This window comes from Tetrapisispora phaffii, chromosome 10, assembly GCF_000236905.1.
Source record: "Tetrapisispora phaffii CBS 4417 chromosome 10, complete genome".
NCBI classification, from domain to species: domain Eukaryota; kingdom Fungi; phylum Ascomycota; class Saccharomycetes; order Saccharomycetales; family Saccharomycetaceae; genus Tetrapisispora; species Tetrapisispora phaffii.
The window spans coordinates 535291-553051 of NC_016529.1; the positions used below are offsets into that span (position 1 = coordinate 535291).

The 17761-nt window shown below is 32.9% G+C and overlaps 7 protein-coding genes across 7 annotated transcripts; 2 read left to right on the plus strand and 5 right to left on the minus strand.

Moving 5' to 3' along the window:
- Positions 1 to 26: 26 nt before the first annotated feature.
- Positions 27 to 1790, minus strand: RKM1 (protein-lysine N-methyltransferase; the record flags this gene model as incomplete). The annotated part of the gene is made up of 1 exon (XM_003687449.1): positions 27 to 1790. One exon carries the CDS (start codon positions 1788 to 1790, stop codon positions 27 to 29), a length of 1764 nt encoding a protein of 587 aa, XP_003687497.1.
- A 472-nt stretch (positions 1791 to 2262) lies between these two features.
- MRH4 (ATP-dependent RNA helicase) lies at positions 2263 to 3969 on the minus strand (the record flags this gene model as incomplete). The annotated part of the gene is made up of 1 exon (XM_003687450.1): positions 2263 to 3969. The coding sequence occupies one exon, from the start codon at positions 3967 to 3969 to the stop codon at positions 2263 to 2265; it is 1707 nt and encodes a 568-aa protein (XP_003687498.1).
- Positions 3970 to 4571: 602 nt separating this feature from the next.
- Positions 4572 to 9044, plus strand: TPHA0J02450 (uncharacterized protein; the record flags this gene model as incomplete). Its single annotated transcript, XM_003687451.1, has 1 exon — positions 4572 to 9044. One exon carries the CDS (start codon positions 4572 to 4574, stop codon positions 9042 to 9044), a length of 4473 nt encoding a protein of 1490 aa, XP_003687499.1.
- Positions 9045 to 9194: 150 nt separating this feature from the next.
- On the minus strand, positions 9195 to 9911 carry LEA1 (U2 snRNP complex subunit LEA1; the record flags this gene model as incomplete). The annotated part of the gene is made up of 1 exon (XM_003687452.1): positions 9195 to 9911. The coding sequence occupies one exon, from the start codon at positions 9909 to 9911 to the stop codon at positions 9195 to 9197; it is 717 nt and encodes a 238-aa protein (XP_003687500.1).
- A 681-nt stretch (positions 9912 to 10592) lies between these two features.
- Positions 10593 to 12215, plus strand: THI6 (bifunctional hydroxyethylthiazole kinase/thiamine-phosphate diphosphorylase; the record flags this gene model as incomplete). The annotated part of the gene is made up of 1 exon (XM_003687453.1): positions 10593 to 12215. The coding sequence occupies one exon, from the start codon at positions 10593 to 10595 to the stop codon at positions 12213 to 12215; it is 1623 nt and encodes a 540-aa protein (XP_003687501.1).
- A 143-nt stretch (positions 12216 to 12358) lies between these two features.
- CBP3 (Cbp3p) lies at positions 12359 to 13363 on the minus strand (the record flags this gene model as incomplete). Its single annotated transcript, XM_003687454.1, has 1 exon — positions 12359 to 13363. One exon carries the CDS (start codon positions 13361 to 13363, stop codon positions 12359 to 12361), a length of 1005 nt encoding a protein of 334 aa, XP_003687502.1.
- Positions 13364 to 13860: 497 nt separating this feature from the next.
- On the minus strand, positions 13861 to 17499 carry TPHA0J02490 (uncharacterized protein; the record flags this gene model as incomplete). The annotated part of the gene is made up of 1 exon (XM_003687455.1): positions 13861 to 17499. The coding sequence occupies one exon, from the start codon at positions 17497 to 17499 to the stop codon at positions 13861 to 13863; it is 3639 nt and encodes a 1212-aa protein (XP_003687503.1).
- Between the last annotated feature and the right edge of the window lie 262 nt (positions 17500 to 17761).

Sequence of the window (17761 nt, forward strand, 5' to 3'; positions counted from 1 at the left end):
GAACACCAAATGCATGGAATGTTATTCTAGTTAGTCAGTACTAGGATTGTCTCTTGCGAGGAGACTCTGGTGAAAGAGTTATCATTAACGAATTCAACTGCCAGGAAAGTAGCCCTTGGTGTCACTTTGTTGGAACCCAATAAGACTAAGTCCTCGAAATCATTAGCAGTATTTGATAGTTTGTATTCATCTGTTGCGTGTCGTTTTATATATTGGGTATACTGATCTTGTACTTTTTCATATTTGGAAGGGAATGAGTTGTTTAGAACTTTGATTAGTATCCATAAAGTTAGGATGTCCATGGAGGATCCAAATTTTATATCTTCCGGGTCTTTTTTATCGTAGAAGTCTGTTAGTTCGTCTGTGAATTTGTCATCATTTTTGAATACTTTATTTACTGTCACTAGAATGTTCTTGTATTTTTTAATTTGTTCTCTTTCTATTTTCTTCAATAAACTCAAGCAGTGCTTAAATATCTTTATTTGGCCATCTCTGTAAATTTGAGAAACTTCTAATCTATATGGGTTGATTGGAAAGTCAGCTGAATCTTGTGCTTGGACTGTTAGGTTAATTTGGGACAATTTGTGTTCTAATGCATTTCTCAACAGTTGCAGCCCATGGAATCTAGCTCTTGGTGACTTCCACGTTTCAGATGTGTCCTTACCCATATGTGAAAATAGATCTAAAACATCGTTTAAACATTTGTCATTGTTGCAATTGATAAAATACAAAAGACCATCCTTATACTGAGGTTTTTCCGCATCAGTTTCATCAGCCTTAGCATTTTCATCAAATGCAAACCATGTATAATCGTCTATTGTTGGTAGAGATATTTCAGGTGCATCTTGGAGAATCTGTAAGATCATTGTTTCTGGTAAATTAATCTTTAATGCTACAGAATCAAAGAGATTATCTTTCATAACAAACCCATAACCAGATAGTAGCTCCTCATTCCCTTTCCCACCATAATTATTGTTCAATTCTGTGTTTGCAGGAGTTACACTTAGATTTCTATAACAGAATGATCCATCGTTATCTGACAACCACTCCACTTTTGTGCTGTAATTATGGTTCAGTAAGTCGATGATTGGAAGCAATACAACACCGTCAGTAGGTGCCTGCTTATTGACTACGTATTCAGGAAATGCTCTTGAAATAAAAATCAAATGTGACCATAAGAATGCAATAAAAGAATACCAGACTGGTGATTCAAGTTCATTAGCTTTGTGTAATAGCCTCTCATAAAGTTCTAATTCTGAAAGCTCGTCAAAGCTTTCATAAATAATAAACTCTTCTTTAATCTCATTGTGATTGAATAATGATTCATTAAATTTGGTTATTTGATACCATTCTTTGTAGATTGATTGAAGCTTATTCTTAATAGAATTTCCTAAATTTGTGTTCACTAAGAATTGAAGTTCACTTGGATTCCAAATCAATGGAGAGTGCATCTCTTTTGGAAGCAAATCTAAATAGGGTCTAAATTTCATTGATAACTTTCTTACATTGTCATTCGTACTGTTTCTATCAAACATTAAACGTCCTACTAGGAACTTTAACAACGTGTTCTTGTTTTGAGAACTAATGAACTGTTCATCGAATACCTCAAACAATAGAGAATGTGAAATTATAATCGTAGAAGGGATCTTAATGCTAACATTGTCTAATTCTTCAGTTGTCATGCAGCAAACACCTTTATTTCCCACTTCGATAAATTCAATGCCATCAGGAATCTGGGCTCCATTCTTTAGGCCCCATTGAATTAGATCATTCACTTGATTGGTGCTCATAGCTTTAATCTTAGAATATTCTGTAAAACTGGAGGATTCGAGATGGATAAAACTAATCTGGTTACAAGGTTTATAGTTATAACTTCTTTCGACAATATATATTTTAAATAATTCAACTATTGAAATATTTCAATGATGAGCTTCAGATTTTATTTGTAACGAAAAGTCTTATGGTAAGAATTTAAAGTGATGGATAAGATGACTGAAATATGTTAAATGAAGAATAAAGTAAGAATTGACATATTACTAACTAACTCTCTTGGTTAAGTTCAATAATTTTAAGTTATAGAATCAAATTCTTAAAATTAATGTTTAGATCTTTAAAAAGAGTCTCAAATTTGTTGAGGTTTCTTTAGAGCCTAATCAACTCAAAACTAAAGAAATGTTAAATATTTCAAAATTTTTATTATATTTACAAGTATTTATAACTCTATTTATGCAAAAAAGGTATCTTAATTAATATTAATTACGATCATGATATTGTCTGATTGTTTTTCACAGCCTTTGGTAACCCCTTTGCCCAAGATTTTGTCTTCTTATCTATAATCATGAAAACTCTACCGCTTTGGTTCATTCTTGCTGTTCTCCCAACCCTATGCACCAAGTCAATAGCTGAGTTTGGAACATCAAACAGCACCAAATTACGTACACCTCGGAAGTTCAAGCCTCGTGCCATAAGATCTGTTGTTACCAATACCTTCAATTTAGAAATTGCATCCTTTGCAACTGGAGTTTCTGTCCTCTCTGGAATTTTGATGTTCGAACCAGGTATCGTAATTTCCTGTTGTTTGGTAGTTTCAGCTGAAATTCCAGTCTTTGCATCTGCTTTTGGCAATGCAACAGATGGGTTAACAAAATCTTTGATAGATTCAATTCTTTTATCCAAAGAATCTTCACCTGTTAAACCAACACAATCATGTCCGTATATTCCTTTCAATTTGGAGACAAGATCTGGAACATCTTTCTTCTCATTTACGAAAACTAAACATTTTTTCTGGTATCCTGGCTCAGTATTATCGTTATTAATAGCATATAGAGTTTGAGCCAAGGTTTTTATTTTTGAACCTTTAAATGGATTTAAAGTCGAGTCAATGACTTTGAATTGTAATGAACGAGGTAATTTATGTAATCTAGGAGTAATGATAGATTCAACATTCGGAAACAACCTTCCAATTGTTTTATTAAACTCAACTGGAATTGTAGCAGAACAGAAAATCAAATGGTTAAGATTGGGAAGTTTGCGTATAGCTGCGTGTGTTTCTTCTAACCAAGATTTGTCCAACAAAGTGTCTGCTTCGTCCAAAACTGCAAACTTTAACTGAGACAATATTCTATCAGGTCTGCTGATTTTACGGATATTGAATAAATTCGTAATTTTAGGTGGCGTAGTAATAAGAATATCTACCCTAGATTTAATAGCTTCGATTAATTCGTCGTAAGACAAATTCATATCCCATTTACAACAATGCAAATCCAGTAACTTTTCAGTTTTCATTACTGTTTGATAAACTTGTTCCATCAATTCATGTGTCGGAACTAAAATTACTGATCTAATAACTGCTTTATTCTTTACTTGTGATTCCCAAACATCAGGACGTTCTGTTTCTTCTCTTTTCAAAAAGTCTATTAACGGTATTAAATATGACATTGTCTTCCCTGATCCTGTCTCCGCTGCAATAATATGACTCTGTAACGAATTGTTCATTAACGTTTTCGATATTTTTTTAATTGCAACTGCTTGGATTGGAGATGGTACTACCTCTTTAGATGTTTTTGTTTCTGTTTCAGAATTATCCAATTCTTTGTTTTTTAAAATGGATTCATCTTTGATAGCCTTGATCATTGCTTGTCTTACGTTTGGAAGAATCTTCAAATCATCAAAAGAAGTAATCTTATTGACTAAACTGGCTGCAATTTCCTTATTTCTAAGCTCAAGTTCTTTGAGGCCACCGTAATTACCAAAATGGTAATTTGTTTTCAAAATAGATGACTGAGGCTTCTTATTCGTCTTTGCAAATTTCTTATTATCCTTACCTTGTTTAGTTGGACCAACTGACCCAGCCAATTTCTTTCGACCTTTACTGGCTGATGATATCTTATTTACATTAACATTTCTGGTAGATCGAGCATAAAATTTTATGAATTGTGACGGTAAAGAACCATACGTGCCACTAGCCATCTCGTTATGAATAACCTGTAGAAACTCTTACCTTTGATCGCAAAGCTAGAACCAGTCAATGTAATGATATAACAAGATCGAACTCAATTGAATTAAAAGATGTTTATATATTCAAATATTAGTTTTTGAATATATAGTTAGATATTTAAAAATTTGATGTCAAGTAAAACCGGACCGATTTTAACAAACGTTAAGAAGTTAAATTGTTCAATATTTAAATATGATTTTATTTATATCTGGAGATATCTCACGTTATTTCAATGGAATATTATGCTAATAAACATTTCATTATTACTATTGATTATAAACTTAAATTATTAATAAAATATCCATTTACGAGAGGATTTATTGCAAAGGAATTGCTAAATACTTCATTTTGCCTTTGCTTAATATCAGATGAACTGAGATCAGCAATTATAATATTAGACGTAAAGAAAACAAGTCATATTGATAAATATTATAACAGTACTGTGCTTGGTATTGTTTGCAGTAATAAAATAGAAATTAACATTAAATTGAGCCAAGAGAATATTAAATTATAGTAGTTACAACAGTGAGACGTTTAGGTGCAAAATTCATAGAAGGTTGGTTTGTAAAGTAAAATGAGGAGAAATAGTCCAGAGCAACACACACGACGTGCAAATGCCAAGAGAGTAAATTATAATGAGAAAGATGCTGATTTCGAATTATTGCAACGAATTCAGAAGCTTGAGAAGGGCCTAACCAAAAAAAATGGTAAAAAGCCTTCACCCAAACCTACCAAGTCCAAATCTAACGAAAATAATAAATCCTCAACAAACTTAAATAGGAAAGAGTATTATAAAGTATTAAATGATAAGAAGAATTGGAATTTTATACCCACATTGCCAACCATAATAAAAAAACATAGTAGATTTTCACAACTATTATATCTGGATGATGCTATGGTAGATACAGAAAACCAAATTTTATCTAATAAAGATGGTAAACTCCTGAGTAAAAATGAAACTATTTACATGGTTTCAGAACCACCAGGTGAGCCATATTATATTGGGAGAATTGTATGCTTTGAACCACTAGCTGAATTTAAAAATGAAATAAAGTCAGCTCAAAAAAATAATATAAGAAAATTCCCTGCAAAATATTTTAATTTAAGAATGAACTGGTTTTATCGTCCTAGAGATATTGAAGAAAATTGGAGCAATAGTGATCCAAGACTATTATATGCTTCATTACACGAAGATGTTTGCCCAATTATATCATTTAGGGGTAAATGTAATGTTTATTTCAGCCCAAACCTTGTACTTGACACAGCTGAAGATAAAGAAAACGTTGCCAAAATATTTACTAATCCGAATAACTTCCACTTTGAACAGTTATTTGACAAATACACATCATTATATTACACCATATGGGATGTTAGTAATTTATTGCATATGCATCCTAAAAGTGCATTTTTAAAAGCTTTAAGTAAGCGTTTTAAATACCTATTCACTGAAGATAAATACCCTCTAGAAGAGATATTAAAGAAGTATGTAATTTCAGAAGGAAATATAAATGTAGACGAAGATAACAAGAAAAATCGTTGGGACATGAGATGCACCGAATGTAAAGGATGGTGCCAAGCAACTAAAGGTATAAAATGTGATGATTGTGGAGTAGCAATTCATCTTGTGTGTATGGATCCTCCAAGAGATAGAAAACCAAACAAAGGTGTAATATGGTTATGTTATAATTGCGCCTTGAAAGATAACGACGACGACACCTTGATTGATTGCGCTAATAAAGAAAACATTAATAACAAACTCCTAATAGATCAAGGAAAAGCCAAATTATCAGAAATAGCCAATGATTACTTAAAGACCAAGTTAGCTTATAATGTTGAGAATATTTGGTTTCAATATATAGGGGAAGATCTCATAAACAATATTCAAGATGTATTGGATCCAGATATCTTTCTTCCATACCCATTTAAACTTTCAAGGGTAGGACCTAGATATCAATGGTCAAAATGTTTAGATATGAATACATGGGAAAAGACGCCATACTCAATATCAGATGCCCAAACGCTCAATGGAGAAACTATCAAATCCGATAAAAACAATGTTATGGAGAGAGGTACAAATTCAACTGTTGAACTGTTATGGAAATATGATGAATCGAAAATTACAGAAGAAGTGTTTAACAATTACATAGAAAAATGTAAAAGTGAATTTCCGGTTGCGTTAAATATATTGCCACAAAGTGTGAACTTTCTCGATATGATATCTCATATTTTAATGGAAAATAATTTTGATGTTGATAATGCATTTGAGCAATGTAAATTAGCATTGACTAGGGAGTCATTGAGAGAACCTTCGTTTACAAAAAAAGAAATGCTTAAATTCGAGGAAGCAGTTAAGGAACATGGCAGTGAACTGTTTCATGTATGCAAAAAAGTTGAAACACAACCAATGTCTATGATTGTGAGATATTATTATTATTGGAAAAAAACTCAAAATGGTAGACAAATATGGGGGAGTTTTAAAGGCCGTGCAAAAAATAAGAATAAAGCAATAAACAATAAAGATGAAGTTAATAGAAAATTGATTTCAACTAATAGTGATGGTACAGGTAAACCAGAGTCGAGACCGGTGAGGAATAGAAAATCTAGTAGAGTAGTTTTAGAAAATAAAAAGCAAATTAGTACAAACGACTTAGAAATGAAATATATAGATGATTCTTCAATTGAAACTGAAAATGTCTCTTCTTTGAAATCATGCTTTCATTGCATCTTCTGTAATATTGATTATTCTCCAATCTGGTATAAAGTCACAGGTGGCTCTGATGATGCAAACATTAAAACTAAAATACAAACAAATTTTGGAGATAAAACACAAAAGGGTAAACGGGATTCGACCAATTCTGAATCAACATGTAATGAAGAGAGTAAACTTGATGCATTGTGTATTCGTTGCACACGATTATGGAGAAGATATGCCGTGAAGTGGGAAAACCCCTTAACCATTTTAAGAATTATGTATGGCAAAAACAATTCAAATATATTAGCGGCTTTCGATGGAATTCTTACGGAACATCCAAATAACCTCTTCTTCTCCAATCCTTTACTTTCTAGAGAGAAATTATTAGAGTACGAATTGGTACAAGATTCTGAGCTAATTTTGAAACAAAAGGTGGATATATTAAATGATGAAGAAAAGTTGCAAAAAATAATAAAGACAACAATGTCTGTTCACTCTCAATTGTTTAAAGCGCTTAAAAGACCACATGTTAAAGGTTCCACCGATAACAAAATCTTGACCTTAGAGTTGAATGAATACATCGATACCAATATGAAAAAGATTTTGAAGAAGAAGAAGAAAGAAGACGATAAAGAGAATAAAAATGACCGTTTAGGTGAATTAAAGAAAGGAAAACCATTAATTGAGGTACAGATTAAGCAAGAACAATTAAATAAAAGGAAACCAGAAGCAAGTCAAGTTGAGAATGAACGTCCTATAAAGGTGAAGAAAACGCTAGCTACTGTCCATAATATCGTTAATAAATACCAAGAATTACTTGACTTGAACACAAAATATGGACACAAATTAACTTCAAACAATGGCATTGAGGTTAACCTATCATCGAAGAACGATAATACAGGTTATACTATCAGTGTTAGTCCAGAGTTCAGGAATATTCAAATTAACAATTCTTTACACCAGCATTTAAATTCTTTATTATCAGAGAATGTTATCTCTCGAAATAATTTGCAGATAGGCAAAAATAATTTAGACTTAAACTCAAATAAAAAATTATCAAAATCGAAGAAAACTACTTTCCTTCCATTCAACAATTCATCGGAACCATCGATTTTCAATGGTTCTGATATCAGTAGTATAATGAAATTTTACCATTGCTATAATCCTTCATTTACTGAATCTAACACAAGATATTTAAATTCTGTTGAAAATATGAAAAATCAACACAATAATGAAACCAGTTCAGGATTGTCCAATGACCTTAATAAGACCTGTTCTATTTGCAATTTACACGACAATAATAATGTCCTTTTAGAATGTAGTAACTGTACATTATTGATTCATGCTAAATGTTATGGAGTTAAAGTTAATGGGCATTTTGGGAATGATGATTCAACAAAAGGTTATACCTGGTTATGCGATCCTTGTTCTAATGATCTCAATCCAATAATATCTACAAGCTATAAATGTGGCATATGTTCATCTAAAGAAACTCTTTCAGGTGGTCAAAAATTATATCCCGGATATACTCCCCAACAAGCGCTAAAAGCAACTTCCAATGGTACCTGGTGTCATGTAATTTGTGCTCTGTATGGTAAGGAAATAAAGTTTGGGAATAGTGAGTCACTTCAGCCAGTTTTGAACGCAACTTCAATAATGCATGGAGAATTTAATAAATGTGGCATCTGCCAAGGAATCGGAGGAGTTATTGAAGCTTGCATGGTATGTAATTACAACGCACATGTTACTTGTGCTCAATGGTCAAAACGATTTAAATTAGGATTTCAATATGCTATTTGCGATGGTTCCACGGAGACAACACCAATCATTCACAATTCATCGAATAAAGAACAGTTCTTACTACGTCCTAAGATGGTTTGTAAAGTACATCCGCATCAAAAAGAATTGCTTGATTTCAATCATCAGTTGGAACGTCACAAAAAGACATTATTTGAAGTGTTTGTAGAAAGATACAAAATAATGTCTAATCACAGTGTAGTTCAGGCTAGATATCAAGAGCAAAAAAAGTTGTTACAAGGAAGTATTCACTGTGATTCCGATGTTTCAATGGTAAAAAGAGATAGAGTTTACTCAATGGATAATTCTTCAACTACTTGCCAGATGACTAAAGCAAATAACAAAGTTTGTAAACACTGTCTTACAACCAGAAGCATATGTTGGTATGCCAACTCAATATGTCATTCATGTCATGTTAATAGTAACAATGGGAAATTTATAGCAAAACAAAGTATTTTTGATTTTGACATCAATGACCACCAAGCAGAATCGAATTATTTATCCAATGAGTCGAAACAAGCACTCCTTGACAGTGTCAAGTTATTAAACGACAATTAGAGTAACATAGCTTTTCCATCCACGTAATTGTAGATACCATCTTTGGACATGCACATAAAAGAATATATTAATTATAAATATTATTACTACTATTTTTCTGCCACATTTCCCGATGTACAGTCTATAAATTTGATGTATATTCTATATATGTTATATACCACCTGACAGTAATTTCTCTATCCTTTCAATTTCTTCTAATGAGGTAGCAGTTGCTAATTGACGTTTCAGATCTTTCTTGGTTTCCTCTGACATTTTTCCAACAACTATGTGCATAATATCCAATGCACTATCCTCTAATTTTCTTTTCCTGCTACCACTGTTGTCATCCAACGGAGTGATTGTTTGATCATAAGCTTGTAATTTTTCTGATTCTTTTCTTTCAGCATCCTTAACTTTTGAAAAATCCAATATCTGCAACTGTGGTAAATATTTAATTACATGCAACCTATAATTTTCTAAATGACAAATTGAGTTCCCTCGAAGAGTCAAATTCACTAATGTACTTGGTGAATTTTTAAAGCCCTTAAGTTGTTCAAACGAGTCAATTGAGTTGTGTGCTAACACCAGATTGACTAAATTCCTGGGCAAAAGCTTACCATTGATGGTGTTTATATGATTTCTAGAGAGAAGCATTGTATGTATATCAGCTCTCTCTCGTAACGTAGGAAATCCGGTTAATAGATTATTTGTTAAATCCAATATATGTGTAGGTTTGCTCAATTGTTTAAGACTTGGTTCCATGACCTCTGAATCAGTTTCAAGAGACATATCTCTCAGTATCACTGTTTTATCAACGTCATATTTCCCATTGAAATGATCAACATAGTACCCTGGTGCTTCATCAACAATACCTGGAGTAAACTTCATATTTTCGCTAACTTGTGTCACCTAAACTATTCTCACCTCTCTGTTTCTCTCAAAAAAAAGGTCACTACGAAATCACAAAAGCAGAAGTCCAAGCCAACTGGTTTTAAAACGTTATACCCTTATAACCACTGAACTAAGGAAGATGATCGACTGATTCATTTGGAATTTAAACATCTGTCAACCAAAAACAACAACCATTAAGTTACGTTTAGTAGTACTTATCTCACACATATATGCAATGCTCTAATTACAATTTCACTATTTCTCTATCGGCCGAGAGATTTTTCAGTTGAAAAATTTCATGAAACTTGCGATGAGCTGAAAAATGCTTAGTTGCATAACAAGCTACACTTTATATTGTAATAGATCGAGTAAGCCAATTGTTGAGATGTTGCAGTAATGTCCACTTAGAAGTGGCACCTATGAAGTTCTTAAAATTCTTGTAACAGCCTAGGAATTGTAGAGTTAGTTACTTATTGTTCTGTTTTATTTTTGCTTTTGAGTTATTTTACCAATTGATTGTTCAACTATATATATATATATACTTCGTAAGTACATTCACTCTTTGAAATTTAAAAAAGGGTTTCAGTCGGTAGTGATTCCTCCTATATAATTCGATCATTGAATTGAGTAAAGGTTTCATAGATTCATAGATAATTAGGTCATCATAAATTTGTTCCAATGGGTATTAATAAAAAAGAAGTCGACTACTCGTTATATCTGGTTACAGATTCCACTATGTTGCCTGAAGGCACAACGGTGTGTTCCCAAGTGGAAGAAGGTTTGAAAAACGGTGTTACAATTGTTCAACTTCGTGAGAAGGATTGTGATACTAAGTCGTTTGTGTTGGAAGCCAGAAAAGTGCAGCGATTATGTATACAGTATAATGTTCCGTTGATTATCAATGACCGCATTGACGTTGCATTGGCTATTCAGGCCGATGGTGTCCACGTTGGACAGTCAGACATGCCAATTCCTCTTGTGAGAGAACTTGTTGGTCCTGATATGATCGTCGGATGGAGTGTAGGCAATATAGAGGAAGTTGAACAGTTAGCTCGATGGGGTCCAAATATGATTGATAATATTGGTATTGGTATGGTATTCCCAACAAAGACAAAGAAAAACCCTAAAAAACAACCATTTGGTCCTCAAGGTGTGATCTCGATATTAGATGCATTGGAGGAGAATAATGCCGATTGGATCAAAACTGTTGCTATCGGTGGCCTACATCCAGATAATATTGAGCGAGTCCTTTATCAGTGTAGGAGCTCAAATAATAGAAGAGCATTGGATGGTATCGCAGTTGTAAGTGATATCATGGCTGCTGAAGATGCTGGTTTTGCTGCAACTCGTCTAAGAAGCCTATTAGACAGAACCATTTACAACTTTTCAAACTTGGATTTGTCAACACCGCAAATATCGTCGGAATTGATTAAAGTTATTATAGATCAAGTTTCTAAACAACATCCATTAGTTCAGCATGTAACAAACAAGGTGCATCAAAATTTTGGAGCCAATGTTACTCTTGCTATCGGTGGTTCCCCAATTATGTCAGAAAACCCAGATGAAGTTCTAGATTTAGCAAGTGTTTCAAACTCTGCTCTACTTCTGAATACTGGAACTGTTGCAGCACTTAATGATTTAAAGAAAATTGTGCATGTATACAATGAAGTAAGAAGACCAATTGTTTTTGATCCAGTTGGTTACAGTGCCTCTCAAACTAGATTAGATTTAAACAATGCTTTACTATCCTATGGTCAATATACGTGCATAAAAGGAAATATTGGTGAAATACTAGCCTTGGCAGGTATGGGAGTCTCAAAAATGAGAGGTGTGGATTCTGGCGATGATGTTATTGATGAGGCGATATTACTGAAAGCTACACGTAGAGTAGCTTTCAAATATAAAACAATTGCTGTCTGTACCGGTATCACGGATATAATCGTCAATGGTACAATGTCAGGTGAAACTCAGTTAGGAAGAAATGAATCTAATACCAATCCTGAATTATTGTCATATATCACTTGTACTAGTGGTGATATTCCAATAATGGGAAGAATTACAGCCAGTGGTTGCTCACTCGGGTCTACAATTGCCACATTACTTGGCAGTTTGTCGATAGGTGAGAATGCCTATAGAGCAGTTGTTGCTGCAGTTATATTATATAAAACAGCAGGGAAAATAGCAGCAAACAATTGTACTGGAACAGGTTCCTTTAATGTTGCCTTATTAGATGAATTATATCAACTAGTCCAATCGAATAACCCTGCTAGTTGGGATGTTACTTTAAATATCAGTAGTTAAACAATTCACAATATGGATTTTTGAAGTATATGAATGAAATATATGTATTTACAAAATTATTTATAAGTATAATAGAATAAATTGAAAAGACCAATGTCAATAGTTCTGCTATGATTAAATAGAACTATGCGAGCTACAATCGATTAGTTTTTATATGATAAGTTACTCCTTTCACTTGGTAAAATATCAGGCTTGTTGTCTATAGCTTCATATTTCTCAATGACTTTTTGTTTCAATTCTAGTTCGTGTTCTGGCGTCAGTACCTCAACAGTTTCATTTGGTGGGACAAATTTGAAATTACCGGTAGCAAATTCTCTATCTGAAATTTTGCTTAAAACATAAATGTTAGAACGTACATACCTAACTACAGCTTCAAGATATATCATATCGATATCTTTACGACCACCAAATAAGTTTCTCCATATAGCTGTTGCCAAAGTTGCATCGTCTGTGTAAAGACCTTCATCATAGGCGAACACTGCACCTCTTAATTGTGTATTGAAATCTTTTAAGTATTGGTCCGATATTCTACTAGAAGTGACATTCATTTCCTCAAATAATCTCATTTCTATATCTGAAAAGGTTCTATCAACCAATTTCTGTTGGTAATTTCTTCCATACTTAAATGGCATAGCACGCATACGTGTAAATAAAATCCACTCATGCAAAATGGTAATTTGGAACCATTGAGAAAAGGTACGAGGTAATTTCAGATCTTCATAAAAGAATTTAGCAGCCTCAGATAACGGTTCATTCTCATATTGAAGACCAGGACTTCTACATAAAGAGTAGTAATATGAACCTGCAATCGAACCTGCTCTTACTCTATCCATATCCAGTTTGAAATATTTAATCACCAATTCACCTAAAGCATTTTTCCATTGTGGTAACTGATAGGATCCAGATTCATACTGTGATAATGATAATAAATCATTTTTTGGCTTTTTCTGAAGAGGTTTATTAGAGGTTGCATCGAAAGGATTTGACTTATAATGTGAATGTTTAACCAAATCTTCTGGAGACTTCTCTTCAATATTCTCCTTTGCACTTAAATGCGCATAACTGTGAAATAAGGATCTTTGATTGATGGTAGATAATGGCGTATAATTAACCCTATAGCAGCTTCGTAATATATTTCGATGTAACATTTTAAATTATATTTTCCTCAGCAGTAGAAACACACACGAGAGTCTTGACGCAATGAGACTTTAAAAATGCTTGTTGAGCAACTTCAGAATTGTATAATCTACTATGCTAATAAAGCAGTAACTACTATATATATGTATTAATAAATGATTCAGATGAATCACTTGTTCTTATTGAAGGTGGTGGGTTAGCATTCACTGTAAGCTTATTTATGGACAAACTTACCATTAATTCTGAAGCCTAATATCAGCGCCGGGTAACATAGATATTATGTACAAATGCCAGTCACTTAATCAGATCATGGAGGTGGTATGTATAACCTTGTTTACAATAGCAACTTCCCAAATAATACTGACGAATAGTATTACAATCACCGTATGGCTGATATATATATGTTATTTAGCTGTCCATTAATTACCTATATGCCTACTCAATGACTCTCAAAAATTCATGAAAGTGATTCGAATTAAAGAGAATAATCTCATTCTATAATGCATTACTATGCAGTGCTTGGTTCAATGGAAATGCTAGAGTTATTTGGAACGTTCATTAGTAATTTTTGGAGACGTTGCGCTACAGTGTCCTCTGCTTCTGTACTTTTATTGAATGTAGTGTTTTTTCTCAACTGAGCACCACATTTCTTAATGGCTAGGGAATTTTTCCATTTAATAACATCTTCCATTGCTTTAAAGTGAGGCAAATTAATCAAATCCGTTAACAGCTCAGATTGTTTCTTAATTTTGGTCGCACGAGAAGCTCTAATACGTTTTCTATCTGCTCTTTTGTGAGTTCTTATACCTGGTGTCAAAGCATTCGATTTATTTTGAATGCTTTTCATTAAGCTATCTTTTCTGTTTTCCAACTGTGCTATTTCTTCGAGTACTTTTTCCGTTTTAACTTTATCTTCCAAAGTAAGTATAGTATCAACTACCTTGTCTAACTCATTTTCTTCTGCAGTAGTATCATTATTCTGAATGTCGCCGTTAATTTCTAAGTTCAGTTCAAAATCTAAATTCAATTCCTCTTCAGATAGTTCATTTGCTTGCAACTGGGACAGAAGCTGTTCTTCTTCTGACTTGACAATAGTGGCAAGAGATGAATGTTCTCTCATTTCGAAACTTTCTTCAATAAATGGTAGGAGGGGTTTAATAACGTTAAGGAAATTATTCTCGTTGTGACCCCTAATATCTAACCAATTTACTAATGAGTGCACATCCTCTATTTTATCAATGCAGTACCATTGTGATTCATGCATTAGCATTTTCTCAGGAGATTCATCCACAATTTTTCTTTGGATTGGGTTTAATTCGATTAAGTCATTAACAACACCTTCTTTACTCAAAATTTCTGTTTTCGTATCGCCATCAACATGAACATATCTATTATCGGATTCTTTCCTTATTTTGAATACTTCGAAAGTAGCTGCAGCGCTACCCAAAGATAATGCGTGTGAGTTCCAACGTTCTATTTCGCTAACAGTTAGACCTAAACACAATTGTAATTCATCGTCAGATGGACCACGTACTAAAATTTTACCGCAATGGTAAGTAGTACTTTCGTTTTCTGTTATCGTCACATTTTTGTCTCCATCTTCTGCCTTAGAAGTAGTATTGAAAGCTATTCCGTTTAATTCTAACCAATAATAAGAATTACAATACCTATCTGAACCTAAAAATCTCAATCTTTGATAATCATTAAATAACAATTGCTTTTCCAAATATAACTTATTTTCAGAAAGTAAATCAACTAGTTTTATCTGATCAAGTAATTTATTCTCCCAACTAATGGTTTCTTCTTCCTTTAGATTAGACTCATTATTAGCAATCTTTTCCGATATAACATTCATTTGATTTTGTAACACGAGTAAATTATGTTGTTCTGATTTCAATTCTCTAGAAACTTTAAACTTTTCACTACGGATATGGTTACAAAACTCCATGTTTTCTTCAATTGCATGCTTAATATCGGGAGAGAAGTTAGAAACGATATCGACAAGTGCCCATAAAAGGTCAACCTTTTCATCCATGGTCAATTTTGTACAAAAATTCCTCCATAATAATTTAGGAATCTGCGTAGAAGAGGCTTCTGTTGGAAGAACCTTATCTTTAAAATTTTGATAAATATCCTTATATGCAGGAATGTTGGAACTATCTTGTAGTATACCAAATAAACTCAACAACCAAAGATGATTATTAAATTGTCTCTTACTTAATCTTTCTGCCCAATTTAAATTACGATAATTAAGGAATTTATCTAACGTACTTCCCTCATCATTATCTTCATCTTCATCTCCGTCTTCATCTCCATCTTCATCTCCATCTTCCCCTTCTTCTTCCTTAAGCTTCTGAACATCAGTTTTTGTTTCTAAATTATGTTCATCTGTTTGCATTACTGTACTATTAGAGTTATCTTCTATCCATTCCTCTAAAACAATTATTTTCCAATCCCCATTTTCATCTATGAATAACCTCAAGATTGCTACAAAACATTCAATCAATAAGGCCGTACCATTATTGTTCACTTTATCTATTATATCATCTGATGCAGGATTATCTTTAACAATAGTGTATTTTACTTTGTCTGTTGTTTTTTCGTTAATTAAATTTCTAATAGTAGCATTTCTTTTCCAATCACTTACTTCAGTATCGTCATCAACTTGATTAATTTCAACTTCTTCTGAAGAATCATTTATATCACTCTCACTAAACTGTTTTTCATCATTTAATTCATTCTTATCTTTACGACTGTTTGGTATTATTTTCAAATGATCATCATTTGATTTCTCTATAATATCGACAAAAACTGCTTCACCCTTTAATTCCTGACTATCAGTGCATTTAAAAGTTGTGATAAATTGTTCGAAACTAAAATTAGTAATTAGCAACTTGTCATTGAATGTGTTGATGAACTGAAAGGCTATCAGAAATTTTTCAAAGTTTTTAAATTCCTTAAAACCTATACTAAAATCTGTTGATAGTTCTAAATTTTCATTGTAATACATTAAGTTCTTAAAAAAACCTGGAATGCTTGTGTATGGAAGTTCGAAGTCATTTACAATCGTATTTGATATAGGAGTTACTCCATTTTGCTTGATTACAGTCTCTTGTTCCACAAAGTCGGTTTTTCTTTTCTTCTTGTTCTTATTTTGGTTATCGCCTTCAACAGTGAGTTGCTTATCAGTTTTGATATTCTGATGTTGATTTCCATCGATTCCAGTAAGATCTTCACCATCATCATCTATAATTATCACTTCAGGTTCCTTTTTATTCTCCTCCGGTACTTGATCATCATGAGAACGTTTTTTTCCCATTACATCAGGGCCCTCTTTATATATCAACATGTTTTGTGGCCATTCAGTCGATAACCCATAAATTGGAATATATTCATCTTTTACGCACCAAGGTGCACCCATTTTGGTTGAAGCTCGCACTAATGTGATCTTACAAAAACATTTTATTAAATGTTTTGTGAAAGTTGTGCGACCTCTATAAATTTGTGATTGATCAGCAATAAATGAATGGACATTATGTTGTGAATCATATAGGTTGTGAACGTACTCAACCAACATATATTTTGTGTATGCTGGAGATAATACTACAGATGTTCTCGGATCTACGGTAGCATTGAATTCTGCTTTTTCCTTAATAATGTATACTTTCTGGTTATTTAATTGTTGCTGATTTTGTTCGGATGTAGTGTCATCATATTGTGGAGTAGAAGAAGATCCGGTGGACGATGCGCCAGTAGTTCTGTGTTTCCTCAAGTATACAATTTCACCTGGAAAAAAATCACTTTTAAATTTTGCATAAACTGCTTCCACGAGAGAATCCATTCTCTTAATTGGATTAAAATGTAAAAACTTCGCAATTGGTTCCCTTAGTTTGATTGGGAATTTTTCTTCAACATACTTAAATTCAGTTTCCTCACTGTCTAATGCCTCAAAAAATGTCAAACATGATGCACCTGTAATTTCACATGAAAAATTATGCTTACTATAAAAATACATTCTCTCCAAATAGTCTTTATATTTCAGAAACCATTCACCAGTTTCGGGAATGTGCCATACGTTGACATCCAAATTTGATGGTAAAGGTGGTGGATTTGGCAATGAAATAGATTTCCTTTTGCACAGAACCATCGTCAATTAATTGATAAATTATAGTAAACAGGTTTCAAAAACTCCACGATCCACTCAAATTCAATATGAATAACTAGATTCAAAAAAATTCACACGTCTTTTGGTATTTTGGCTACTTTTTTTGGTGTCTCGATCTATACGGTTAACCTTTTGAAATATGTAACTAGTGTTTCACTAAAGTTCTTGATTTTTAACAACCAGATACAACCACGTAGCTTACCGATATTCACAATCCAGCTATAAGTATATATCAATATTTTAA